Source organism: Ochlerotatus camptorhynchus, unplaced genomic scaffold (genome assembly GCF_037179485.1).
Source record: "Ochlerotatus camptorhynchus isolate MF236.1 unplaced genomic scaffold, CSIRO-AGI_Acam_v1.1 ptg000033l, whole genome shotgun sequence".
In the NCBI taxonomy this organism is placed as follows: Eukaryota; Metazoa; Arthropoda; class Insecta; order Diptera; family Culicidae; genus Ochlerotatus; species Ochlerotatus camptorhynchus.
The window spans coordinates 2,897,667-2,912,088 of NW_027040524.1; the positions used below are offsets into that span (position 1 = coordinate 2,897,667).

At 39.1% G+C, this 14,422-nt stretch overlaps 1 protein-coding gene across 1 annotated transcript; it reads left to right on the forward strand.

Moving 5' to 3' along the window:
• The first annotated feature begins 10,468 nt into the window (after nucleotides 1–10,468).
• LOC135708800 (ribosome biogenesis protein BOP1 homolog) lies at nucleotides 10,469–13,566 on the forward strand. The gene is made up of 6 exons (XM_065230956.1): nucleotides 10,469–10,685; nucleotides 10,749–11,606; nucleotides 11,667–12,342; nucleotides 12,402–12,889; nucleotides 12,954–13,249; nucleotides 13,314–13,566. Exons 1-6 carry the CDS (start codon nucleotides 10,536–10,538, stop codon nucleotides 13,465–13,467), a joined length of 2,622 nt encoding a protein of 873 aa, XP_065087028.1. The 5' UTR covers nucleotides 10,469–10,535; the 3' UTR covers nucleotides 13,468–13,566.
• The last annotated feature ends 856 nt before the right edge of the window (nucleotides 13,567–14,422 follow it).

Here is a 14,422-nt window from a genome sequence, read left to right on the forward strand (position 1 = left end):
TTTTACTCATTAATGAGTACTTTCAAGTTAGCGTGATAACAAAGATAACAGCAGTGGTGAATTGTGTGGAACCAGTTTGGTCACTCATTTGCCAATTAACCCTGTCCATGTTTTTGGGAAGATCCCGGGCATCAGAGCTACTCAGGAGTAGGCTGTGCGTTTGTTCGAACCTGACGTTTTTTTTTTCGTGGAGTTGATCTGGCCATAACCAGGCCCAGGAGACAAATTCTAGTTCCTCAGTGAGTTCATTAAGACAGAAGAAGCCCTGCGAGAGCTGCATCTCATTCTATTTAGTTCTACGTCCCTGTTATTTCCCGCTGAGAAGCTGTTCCGAAGACAAGTAGAACCTCCATAAGGCGTTCGATCATTCATCCCATCATTAGTTCCATCATTCGTTGAGTCGCAGCGTTGAACCTGACTATTGGCCACGAAAAGGCTTCCCGCATAAATCACAACCATACGATTACCACATTAAAAATGGTTTATCTTCCTCTGAAAACCATAATGAGAAAGGTTCAGTCAACTTTAATCAAACCATACCTAGATAAAGTTTTGACCATATTGATTAAGGTTTTCGAAGACCCAACCATATGAACAATGGGTGGTTAAGAACGTTCACCATACGAAATCTCGCTTTTTCTCATACATTTTTAGCAAAACAACTATAGCCTTACCACATCAGAAAAGGTTCTAGTTGGATATGTGAAACTATTTCCATTAACTTTCGAATAAGGTAGTACGGTTTAGAACCAACCATTGTTGTTAACTTCATGATATACTATGAAATGGTATAAACTATACTTATTGACGTTATAATAAATACTGTCGTAGCTTATCCGGAATACAGCCATCATGGGTTGTTCTTTAATTTTAATGTGATTTACAAGATTTCTTTTTGTGGACACCTCCCTTGCTCTTGGTAACATGTTTATTGATCTAATATAAAATGAATAGATAAATGAATTTGCCCTGCAAAACAAACTCCATTCCATTTCTGGAAGATAAAAAGGCCCCGGCATAACGTACCTGCTTCGATTTCCTTTTTGGATGATGTGAGCCACCAACATCGAAATCTCCTTCACATGTAAACCGCTGTTAGCCCTGAATATTTGTGTAGAAAATGCATGCGCTTTTAAGAAATATTTTATGCTTTAAGCTAATATTACCAAGGGTTTTAAAAATAAAATAACGAACAAAACAACACAATGAACTCACGAGCACCGTTTCAATCAAAAGCGTTTTCTTCTGTTTGTACAAATTGTAAAAACATAAAGCAACCATAATCGAAACACGTAAGCGTTGTACAAGTTGTTTACAACTTTTATTCGTAATGTTTTGTAACAGTTCAGTATAGTTGATCAACCGTAACAAAATTTAGCTGAAACATACCAGAAACTGTAACAGTTGAAAGTAGTGCTTCTTTAATGTTTATTACATTCCATAAACCATAACAAAACTATTTTGTGAAAAGTTAACATAGCTAGTAAGGTGTCAGTGAAGTTTGAACTGTTCTAGAAATGGTATTTTTCTATGCGGGTTGCCAATGCACATCAAAAATCTCCATACATCCGAAAATTTGTTTATCTCAAATCGAAGGAAGACATTCCGCGCAACTACCATAAACCGGACTAGTTCATGTTGATCTTCGTCAAGCCTCATCTACAATTTGGACTTCTACATCAACACATGTCAAGCAGCCTTCATGTTCAATTGGCTAAACTTGGTGAGTTCGTTCCATTTTGTAAATTTTTACCTTTTCAAACCAGTAACGTTGGGAGTTCACCTTTTTGTGGTGCGTTACTGGTATAAGATCTACCACCGAACCACAGTTGTGACAACTTCAAACTAGGGAATCAGGATTTTCCAGAAATCAAAGGATCACATGTTAGTCCTTGTTACTTTTAATGACATGATAATAGTGACAAGACTCGGTGACCATACTGCATTTCTATATTGTATATTTCAAATCAAAAATATTGTTTATGTTCATATATTTCACATAATCCTTTTCCCTTTGTCCTTCTCCTTTTCCTTTCCCTCTTCTCTTTTCAGAAAGCGAGTAATGGCGCTATAGCCATAAGTCATAAAAGGCTAGGACAAGAGTTAGTGCTCATGCCCCAACCGTCAGAAGAAAATGGAACATCACTTAACCTTTCTAGATTTGATGCTTCCAACGATCAACCAATCATATAATTACCAAAATCGGAACGTACGGTACGAGATGTCCACGTTTCATCCATTTATTGGATTCTGAAGCATCGTGTTTAAATCTTGGATTTAAACAGGCTCGATGTTTTCTGAATCATCTTGCCCCTTAAATGCTGCACAGTAGGCCTGGCCGTTTTGATATGTGTGACGCATCTTCGATGTGAAACATATATCAAATAGACATGAAAAATGATGTAGGTTTATATATAATTTTCCAGGATGCTTTCAAGAACTGGCTGTGTTGGTGTTAGATTAGATTAGATTAGATTAGATCCCGGGCGTCAGATCTACTCACTGCGTTTATGGACGCCCTTGCCGGTATCTCTTCGAACAAGTTGCTGCAAGTGTCCATGGATGGACCCAATGTGAATTGAAGCTAGAGGTGCAAAAAGGTGGCGAGAAGCTGATAGATCCGGGAAGCTGTGGGCTGTATATTTTGCATAATACATTCAAGGATAGTGTTCGCAGTATCAGTTGGGATGTTGTCAAATATTTGCGTGGTATCTACAATATTTTCAAAGATGTACCAGCAAGACGAGCGTTTATCACGATGTATTCTGGATCTACCATATTTCCGCTAAAGTTTTGCGGTCACCGATGGTTGGAAAATAGTGCTGCTGTTCAGAGGGCAATCAAAATTACTCCGCAAATACGAAAATTTATTCAAGGCGTACAGAAAGACAAAATCAAACCAACGTCAGCTTCCTACCAAAATGTTAAAACTGTTTGAATTACTCGCTGCTGATGGCTAATAGTACGTTCAGTCTACAGATTTATAACATGTTATAGCACTTGATGGGGGTTTCTGTGTTGCAATTATTTGACAACCGTTATAACATGTTATAACTCTGTAGTCTGAACGTGGTATTAAGCTAGCTTTCTTCAAATCAGTTGCTGTCGAAGTTGAGCCGTTTCAATGCGGATTTTAGACGGACAACCCTATGGTGCCTTTTTTGTGCAACGCGATGTCTCAAATGGTTAGAGGCATTATGGAAAGGTTCATTAATATTGATCATCTGAACAATATTGCACAGGTAAATGCACATTTGATCAAAATGATCGCAAAAAGGAACGACTGGGCGTTTTTTGGCACAGGTTATTGGTCGGTATATTCAGAACTATTGTTGGTTGTTAAAATGATTTGCTGCTTATCGCATGGCAACGCCAATGCATGAAGAGGTTTTTCGGTAAATGCAGAATATCTTTTTCAAAAAATGCGGGAAGAGTCAAGGCCCAAGCGCAATGACACCGAAACGGCAGTGGTAGCGGAAAAGCCCGATCTGAGTAAGCCTATTTGTCGAATTGAAAACTAGTTAGAATCAAATCGACTGCGGATAGGCATCTTGATGTAATTTGTGACAATTGTCAAACTTGCCGTTTCCGTTCCGCTTCCGCCCACATAGCGTTTGGGTCTTCAGTGGTAGCGCGACGTCAGATCTATGATGGTGTTACTCATGCAGGCGGGTTGGAAAACTTACAAATTTTGAATGAACTTATTCAGCGAGTTCGAAAAATTGTATTCACTTTTAATGTAGGCAAGGATCGTCGTATGAAAGAAGCTCTCGATTCCGAGAGCTCAAGATGCTCAAAAAGAAGCCGAGAGTTTGCAGGAGAAAATTGTTCTGCTCAAATGATAAACATTTTTAAAAGTAATCCGAAAATAAAACATGTTCAACTTGCAATTTCTCGTTGTAATGTGAACTCACTGAGAGAATAAAATGTTAATGATAATTAAACTTACATTATTTTGCCATGTCTGCGGTTGTCAAATGGAGTTCCAGAGAGTACGAAACTGACTAATGTTTGAGCAGTGCATCCTGAGGTTCGGTTTCCAAAGCAATAATAATCACTGCTCTGTTATCTTACAATAATTTATATGTTAAGAGAAAGGATCGTCTACGGGTTGATTTTTATTTGGCTGTGAAATTATGAACACAAATTGAGAGCTTGGTGACATTGATTAAATATTCCTATTATTACTTAGTAATGAATAGTGAGCCTAGCTGTGAGCAGTAGTTATTCATTATTATATTATAATATGTATTTATAGCCCTCGGCCTATTCACATCCTTCGTAGGTAGTCGGTCATATGTTCTGTAAAAACTGTATTAGTATCAAGTTCTGGTGTACGTGTCATGAGTATGCTATTCTTGATATTTTCGAAAGCTTACCCTGCTGCTCATTTTAAACTAACCTTAATTTACACTACGGTATAATAAAGCACATCACGTTGTAGCTTCTTAGATTAAAATAACGAAGTTTTGTGGACTGGAATTTTTCTGAAAACCGACTGGAAAGTCAGGGAATTTTACTTTCGACTTTGAGTCGACACCTTGAGAAACGTCAGCAGCAGCAAAAGGAGCTGCAAAAAAAGAAAATTGAAGATACGACTGTGCTGGTGAATAAAAAGGATACAGTGGACAGAAAAGTGCGTCGTATCCAGATCGCGTTGCAGCATCCAAATGCGGAAGATAAGCATTATCTTCAGCTGCAACTGAAAATGTTAGACAATGCTTACACCGAGCTAATGAGTTTATGGGTTAAGCCTCTTTTCTTTAAATTGGGTGAAATTCTACTTATCAGTGGGTATTTTAAAGTTAGCGTGTGCTGTGCATTTGTCAAACAAAACGTCAACATTGTGAGTTTGATCTAAGAGGAAGAGGTGACAATTGGCTTCTTCCTCTTTTATTTCTATCACTACCTCTATCTATATCTATCTCTATCTCTATCTCTATCTTTCGCACATGAAATCGGCCAATCAGGAGCTGGTTCACGTTTGACAGAAAAGTGGTTCATTTTCGCCCCCGTATTGTCACCTCTTCTCTTAGAGTTTGATCGGTTTGATTCGTTTGATTCTCGGTTCGAGTGGTAAACATAAACACTGAAATGACAGAATACACTTATAACTGATTTTCAATACATTAATGCATAAAAATACACTTTTATTTTTCTATTACACGATCATCTAACATTATTACTGGGATAAGATTATTTTGCGGCCGAGTGTCTAGGAAGCTATGGAAACCGAAATGGCTCTTGATTTTGTTTTATGCCCTTATAGTATAAACCACCATCGCACTTTGTGAGTTGCCCCAATAGAACCCTTGCTTTTGGTTTGAATCAGTACAAATTCGTTCTATTACATAAAAAAAAAGAAGTATACATATTCATTTTCTTCCGAACTAAATAAACCACCATCACACTTTGTGAGTGGCCCCAACAGTATCCTTGCCGTTGGTCTAAATCGGGTCAAATCGGTTCTAATAATTATTTTATATTCAATCAAGTAAACCACCATCACACTTTGTGAGTGGCCCCAACAGCATCCTTGCTGTTGGTTTAAATCGGTTCAAACCGCTTATAATTAATTATTTTGGTCATTGATAAAATAAAATAAACCATCATCACACTTTGTGAGGGGCCCCAACAGTATCCTTATTGTTGGTTTAAATCGGTATACACACATCTAATAATGATCTACATCTCTAGACAGCCGGCTGTTTAGAGCATAAATCGAAAACACTTATAAATAACTACACAAAACAAAAGATCGCATCACTTATCAAGGTGAATCCTGATCCAACGAACCTAACCCACTAACAAAACCTCCTTCCTGTGACTTTTGTGGGATGCAGAGGTAAACACGGTCCCAAAACAACAAAAGTCACACACTAACATTCCTTCCCTCTCCCACCTGATTGCAAGGACGTGGCCGGTGACGTTATTGATCTTTAAAGGTAGGAGTCACTGGAACATGTACACTGAGAATGGCAGGTTACTACCAAGCCCCATTCAGTTGATTCTTTGTACAATTTCACTGGTTCAGATCAATCACGGAGTGCAACTATCGATACGTGCAGTCAGACTAAGCTAAGCTAAGCTAAGCTACACGATCATCTAACATTATTACTTTGTTTCTAACTGGATGTAATATTTAATTAAAAATGAAAGTGTCCGAGATTTGAATCGTCCGAAATTTGAAAAACGGTATTCAAAAGGTACAAAATAATACATTATTACGCAAAATACACGTTTATTCGATAAAAAAATACATCAATACGTTCATCAGTAGGTTGGCTGAATCGAAAATTCACAAGTAAATCGCCCCTCGGCTAGAAGTGTGTATTCCATAGAGGCACACAGAAAAAAAAAGTTGTTGAATATTACATCCAAACTGCTGCACAAAAAAAAAGTCATTGCTTCAATCAAAAAGATCGTTGCTAAAATTAAAAGTTTGCATTGGTTCTTTTTGGTAGAAAGCGGTTCACTTTTAAAATGAAAGTCAGCCAACTTTCACATTAAGAGTTGCCCGTTTACTACTTTTAAAAGTTTAAAATTTCAAAATAAATTGTACAACTGTCAAATGAAAAGCATTACAGTGTTGAAATTAATACTGGTTTAATTTTGTTTAACAACAAACTTTTTGGCATGAAAGTTTGATACAGTAGAAATGTCATGTCAAAGTTTTCAATTGAAATAACAAAATTTTCATCATAAAAATATATTTTTTTTTATTTTAAGTTCTAGTGCTGTGTAAAATTTACAGTTTCTAATATTTATTATGCACTGCTCAATAATTTCTAAATCCTCCTATCCAAGAATGCTTGATCGGGCAGCTGCAGCAAACGACGCGATTTGCGATATTTCCTAGTCCACAGGCCCGTTTATATGTAAATCTGTTTTCCAATGTAAATGTGGATTGCTTGACGAACGGGCCATTTCCACCGAATTACTGGCCACTTTCAGATGCGCATAGGAATGTTTCCACTGGGGATCCAACGAGGGATCTAACGGATACGAGAAATTGTTCTGGATCTAAAAAAAAAACAAGGGGAAGATTTTACTTCAGATAATTTATTTTCAATGCGTTATGGTGCCTATACTTACTATCATTTTATCCGCAATCCGGCAGATTGTCTCGAATGTGGTGTGTTCGAGCGACTATGCTTCCTCTTATTAAAATCCCGCTACATGTTCCTATTTTTGATGGATGGCGGAACTTTCCACATGTCCAAACACTCAAGCCGGTAGATAAAATTGTCCACATAAAATCGGTTTAAAAATAACGTTTCAGGCCGCATTCGATCGCCGCGAATGAATAATTACGCGGTCTTCCATTTTTGAATTGAAACAGATCGAATTGGGGCACATTTTACTAACGGAATTGAGGCAAACGTTTGCTAAACTCATTTGATCCCTATACACACGTGACTGTTTTCGCTCTTTATGCACTCACACTATTCTAAAACTACTCATAAATGAGTAGAAGTCCACCCAATGAAGAAGTGATTTTGACAGCTCAACAATTTTCGATCTGAAAATTTGCACTTTCAGAACTACAAGACAAAAACATAACATTTACTTTAAATTGAAAACTACCTAGTTGTATTAAATGTTGTCATTGCTAGATTAACGAATTAGTGGATACTTTTAAATTGAAAGGTCAGTATTTTTAATGATACAATTTTTGTTTTTTGTGTGTGCAACCAGGTCAATCCATCGGTTGTGTAATATAACGTTGTACGATGTACATCGATTTTGCGAACAAAATTACATCCATTGATGTAATATTGTATCTGATTTTTGCTATTCCATCATTATTCCATACATCAGCTTGAATTACATTGATCGATATTACATTTTATTTTTGCTGTGTAACTCTACACACCAAATTTCAATTTTGAGTTTCAGCAAAATAGTTTGCTGAAATGAGTTCAGCAAAACAATTATATGCTGGAATTCAGTATTGTATTCGAGGGGGACGACTCTATCTACGATGCAGGAAAGATTGTGCTTTTGCTATGGCTAGCTGCGTGCACGCTGAGTAGATAGAAAGAAGATTGACGACGATTCTGAAGATTTCCTGCAAAAAGATGATGTACGATGCAAGTAGATGCGAGAAATGAAAGAAGATTTTTCGAAGATTGATTAGCTAGTTGGAGATTGTTTAAGCATCTAGACTTGAGATTTAGATGTGTCGCCCCCCTCGATTGTATTAGCATTTTTAGCATTACTGGAATCCAGTAAAATAGACAAACGTCAAACAAATTGGCAAGATGAACTTCTTGTCTACTTAAATGACAGGTCGCGCAAATCCCGTGTAGGCTACCTGACAACACATTTTAACATTGTTATTGACACGTTTTTCAACGCCACGATTCCAAAAATATTCAACAAATCCAAAAGTTAATAGTTTTCTTTTAAAAATTGGAAAACTGTTTCATTATTCTTCATTATTATTGCAGTTTCAAGCAATGCTTGAAGTTGCCCAATCTCACCTAATGGCGTTATTTCTCGGTGGCTCTATCGCGTTCTGTTCATCGGAAACATTTTCCCATTTTCACCGTGGACGGAGAAGCAGCACGAAGGGATTTGAAAGCTACGAACTTATGCTTGACGAGCTCAGTGTAGGAGTGCGGTCGTATTGGACCAACTGTTCCGAACCCATCATTAGGATGGTTTGAATAGAATGAATTGGATGAACAGAATGAATGCAGTTATCCTTTGTAGTTCGAATGTTTACATGTAAAAAGGCCTTTCAATGAACATCTGTTTAGTTTTTACTAGAACTCAGAACAAGAGACTAGTGTTATTATTTTATATATTCCGTGTCGAAAAAATCCCTAAAGTGAACAAAGTTAAACTCAGGACTTCAACGCGAAATCACAGACAAACAGACATAACAGATTGAATATTTCTCACTGTAAAACATCGTCGCTAAAACATTATCGCCATCTGTTGAGTACAATGTGGTGGGTAGTACGCTGAACAGATGGCGGTAGTGTGTAAACGTCGAACGCAAGGGAATTGACTATGTGCGCCACAGGTGGCGGTACTACCAACTACAATACTTTTAAATTGACCGTTAAATGCTTGTTAGATGAACAACTTGCGAGTGTTATGTCTGTTTGTATGTGGCGAAATGGAAAGTTTTAACGAAAGTGATCCAGGTGACCTACTGCTGCCAGTCTGAACCGAATTGAAACCACCAAAGCTGCCACCAAATTGCAAGGTCCCTACCGAGAGGGTCGTTCCAATCAACGGTGGTTACTAATGACATGTGCCTTCAAGTGTATAGTGCTTTAATTGTATTTATCGAAGTGTTTTATAGTGTTGTATATTGAAGAAAAGAAATAAATCAATTAGTAAAATACAATTAAAACGTGCTATCAGTAAAAACAGCTGTTGTTTAAGTAATATTTTCCAGAAATTTACTGGAAACTCAGTTAATCGCTGCAAATTAATCTTCTACTGCAGCAAAAAATAAAATGTTTACTGAAGATTCATTCAAATTTTGTAATTTTGTCAGAAATCGAATTGCTGGAAGTTTCAGCAGCAATAGTTTGCTGATCTTTCATCAAGTCCAAAATCAGCTAATTTTTGCTAAATTCCAGCGATTTAAATTTGGTGAGTAAGAATAGAAGGTCCTGAAATAACGTGCTCAACTTTTTTGTTCAGCTCTGGTACTCTTTTCGGTCCCAAGCTAATCGATTCACCCCTCGAAACATAGGAAAATCGGCTAACTCCTCATTTTATCTGTCAAACTTTCATAGCGAATCAAAACAAACATTGTGTAGTGGTAGAATTTCGACTAGAATGGGGTACGTTAATCGTTTGCTTGGGACCAAGGGCTAGTCAAGTAGTGAGCCAATTTAAAATCGTTAGTTTCATATGATTGTTGTGTATTCTCTCTCTTTAAATCAAGTTATGCGTCGGTTAGACGAGTTATTGTGATTTAGCGTAACTTTTAATCATTTTAGATTTGAAAATCTTTTGAGTATATAGGGGAAATGTAGGTAATGTTGGCCTACATGTATCTAATTTGGGCCCATACATAAATTCAGCAATCGACTAAATTTTCAATAGCGACCAAAAATATCCATTAGTACCATCATAATGACGCGTTCATCTTGATAAAATTGATAAATAGTAAACTTTTAGCGATGGGCCCAATCTTAGATCCATAGGCCAATATTAGAGCCATTTCCTCTATAATCTAATTATAATGAGTATGAGCGGGGTTTCTCAAGAGTGCTTGAAATGGTACGACAGTAGAAAAAAGATAGTCACTTAAAATGGTTAAACATTAATCATCGATGAGTATATTTATGTTTCCGTGCCTAACGCCATATAGATAACGCTTCATTTTCAGCACCGGGAATCTATTTTGACACTATCTGATTTGACAGTTTGCTCGCGTTCGTAATTCATAAACAAAACATCAAAACACGCATGGTTCGTTTGTTGGTTGCGCCGTACACGTGCAGTTTGGATCGTTGGTGTTCCATTTTTTAATTGTTGAATATTTGCCGTACAAATAGTGAAAAATGGTAGCAAATAAGCAGAAAGCTACCAAGCGCAAGGTCCTCACTTCGGTTGAAGTGAAAAAGATAGATAAATTCGGTAAAAAGCAGCATTCTAAGACCGCGGACATTGCCGAGGATGAAAGTGCCAGCGATTATTATGAATCAGATGAGGTGGGTTTTCTAAATAAGTTTTGGTCAGTGCTCGTTTTAATGGAAAATTGTATAATTGTCTAGGGAAACTTGCTAGCAAACATCGACAACCAGAACGACGATGACAGCACGGATTCCGAAGGTGAGATCGAGGAATCCGATGACGAAGAAGTTCAGACATTTGAAAGTGCAGATTCTGACTTCGAAGATCAATCTGGTCAAGAGGAGGAGGAGGAGGAGGAGGAGGAAGAAGATCAAGACGCGGACGAAGAGGAGGTAGACTCTGCGGATGATGTGAACAGTGATAGTTCCCCCGAGCCCGAAGAGGAAGATAGCGATGATGATGAATTGGAATTTGAGGAAGATCTACAAGAACCGGATCAACCAAAAGCGATTAAGGATGTGGTTGGTGGAAGGAAAAAGACCACTAAAGAAAAACTTTCTGTTAGTGGTGAGGTAGATGAGGAGGACGAAGATGACGATGAGGAAACTCGGGAACTTTTGGAAGCAGCTCAGAAAGAAGATGATAAACTTGGGGAAATTGACGCTGCCTTGGGAATAGTTCCCACTAAGACTAAGGGTGTCGGTATTTTCCCTCCGGAAGCTAAATCGCGATTCAAGGGTGGAAAGAACCAAGATGAATACGCAGCTGGGGACACTTCGGATGAAGAAGACATAAGAAATACTGTCGGAAATATTCCCATGCATTGGTACGATGAGTATAAGCATATTGGCTACGATTGGGACGGAAATAGGTTGATCAAACCGCCGAAATCGGATGCCATCGATGACTTCCTTAAGAAGATGGAAGACCCCAACTTTTGGCGTACGGTTAAGGATCCCCAAACGGGTCAGAATGTGGTCTTGACGGACGAGGACATTGGGTTGATTAAGAGAATTATGTCCGGAAGGAATCCGGATGAACAGTACGAGGACTATGAGGTATTAATCGTGGTTTAGTGTTATGTTTTTATTCAACTCATTTTCGTTGTTTTTTTTTAGCCATGGATCGAGTGGTTTTCTTCGGAAGTGGAAAAGATGCCAATCCGCAACATTCCTGATCACAAGCGGTCGTTTTTGCCTAGCAAGTCGGAGAAGCACAAGATTGGTCGCCTGGTACATGCTCTCAAGATGGGTTGGGCAAAGACTCGTGCCGAAACAGAGAAGTTGGCCGCTCAGAATCGAGGACCCAAGTTCTACATGATCTGGGAGAGCGATCACGCAAAAGAGGAAATGCGTCGTATTCACGATCACGTGGTTGCTCCGAAGCGTCCACTTCCCGGTCATGCTGAATCGTACAATCCTCCTCCGGAGTATTTGTTTAACGAGAGAGAATTGGCAGAATGGAACAGTCACGAGGAGGAACCATGGAAGAGGAAGCTTCACTACATTCCTCAAAAGTTCAATTCACTTCGAGAGGTGCCCTACTACGACAAATATATTCGCGAGCGATTCCTTCGTTGTCTGGATCTTTATTTGTGTCCCCGCGGTAAACGAACCAGGGTCACCGTAGGACCGGAATATCTTATTCCAAAGCTGCCCTCACCGAAGGATCTACAGCCGTTCCCGACCTTGCAGAATTTGATCTTCAAGGGACACACCGACATGATTCGTTCGATTAGTATTGAGCCGAAAGGAGAGTACCTGGTTACGGGCTCTGATGATCAAACTGTTAAAAGTGAGTTCTTAGCTATTTATTTAAGGTTGCTTAAATTTTTATGTTTGCTTTCATTTTAGTTTGGGAAGTTTCGACGGCCCGTTGCATTAAAACTATCCCGACTGGCGATGTGGTGCGCTCGGTAGGTTGGTGTCCGAACAGCAAAATATCTCTCATTGCGGTGGCTAGTGGAAAGCGTGTTCTGCTCATCAATCCCCAAGTCGGTGACAGTTTGATCGTGAAGAAGACGGACGATCTACTCGCGGAAGCACCCAAATCCGAAACGGTGGACAACGACCGAATCACCACCGCAGTTCAGTGGGTAGATTTCACGGAAGAAGAGCAAAAATCTGGTGTTCGAATTGTGATTAACCACTTTAAGGAAATCAAACAAGTTACATGGCACGCACGAGGAGATTACTTTGCTACCGTGATGCCCGAAGCTGCCAATCGTTCGGTGTTGATCCATCAGCTGTCCAAGCGTAGATCACAGTTCCCGTTCTCGAAGAGTAAGGGATTGATTCAATGCGTGCTGTTCCACCCGGTGAAACCTTGCCTTTTCGTTGCCGTAAGTATTTCAAACAAACAAAAATTGCCTATCATTTTCCTAATACTGATTCCAATTGTTGCAGACTCAACGACACGTTCGAGTGTACGATTTGGTTAAGCAGGAACTTCTGAAAAAGCTGTTTCCCAGCTGCAAATGGATTTCCAGCATGGCAATTCATCCGAAGGGTGATAACCTTCTAGTGGCAACCTACGAAAAGAAAATGATGTGGTTCGATTTGGATTTGTCCACTCGTCCCTACCAACAACTAAAATTGCACTACTCAGCCATTAGAAACGTAGCCTTCCACCTGCGCTATCCTCTGTTTGCATCGGCCAGTGACGATCGCAGCGTGATTGTCTCCCACGGAATGGTTTACAAGTATGTGTTCTAGTGGAACCCACATTTAAACATCAAATAATGACATTTTTCCTTTCCACACCAGTGACTTGCTGCAGAATCCGTTGATTGTCCCGTTAAGGCGGCTGGAAAATCACGAGCGGACGAATGATTTCGGTGCGTTCGACGTTGTGTTTCATCCGACCCAACCGTGGCTGTTTTCGTCCGGAGCGGATAATACCGTGCGGCTTTACACGTAGGTCAAATGATTTCTTATTAGCAGCGGTTTAATATTTGCAGTAGGGTGTCATTCATATTTCTTTCAAAGTTTGAAATATATCTTTACCGTAACTGTAAAATTGCTTCTTGAATTTATTGCTTTGGAAAGAAAGAAAGAAACCCAGAGAAACAAGGAACTCCAACAAAAATATCCTCTCGACCGTTGAGTTCCGTTTTCTCAAATTCGGAAAAAAAAAACGCAGGTCACTCATAGATTAGATTGCTTTATTAAAGAGACTTTCAGCCGGCAGAATTGGTCACTCATAGACTGAGGGATTTTTTTATTTATTTTCTTCATATTCGAGAATATTTTTGAGGATAATCTAGGATAATTCCTGCATGCATTGGAGCAATCGAGTCTCAAACAATTTTTTTTCCTTTGGTTTGTTTTTTCCGTCGATCTTGTTTTCCGTGCTGAGCACCAATGCTACCGACGTGCCAGGAAGGCAGCTCCCACACCTGGACCCTACCTATCGACCCATCAACTCATGAACCGGGGACCAACGGCTTTACTTCCCATCCGAAGGAAGGCGTGATCAGAGATGTTATGCCTCAGAACATCCCCGCGGCGCCGACTGGGATTGAACCCAGGCCTGCTGGGGTGAGAGGTAATCACGCTTACCACTACACCACCGGCGCCGTTGGGTCTTAAACAATGTTGGAGACATTTTTCGATAAGAAGAAAAAAAATATTAGGGCTGCTACACGCTATTTCAAAACTACCCAAATTTGGGGATAATACATCCAGATTGGTCAAAACTGAACCTACCCAAAAATGGGTAAACTATGTTGGAAGTGACAAGTTGACAAATGAAAAAAGTCGATCGGATTCATGTCAATGTTCATTTGTCAACTTGTCACACTCAACATAGTTCACCTATTATGTAGTAGATTCAGTTTTGACCGATCTGGGTGGATTCTATCCAAATTTGGGTA

What these genes read in the sequence shown, in the direction of transcription:
- LOC135708800 (XM_065230956.1), top strand. Translation starts at nt 10,536, where the DNA reads ATGGTAGCAAATAAGCAGAAAGCTACCAAGCGCAAGGTCCTCACTTCG. An exon ending in ATTATTATGAATCAGATGAG is followed by an intron (nt 10,686 to 10,748) that starts GTGGGTTTTCTA and finishes ATAATTGTCTAG; the next exon opens with GGAAACTTGCTAGCAAACAT. An exon ending in AACAGTACGAGGACTATGAG is followed by an intron (nt 11,607 to 11,666) that starts GTATTAATCGTG and finishes GTTTTTTTTTAG; the next exon opens with CCATGGATCGAGTGGTTTTC.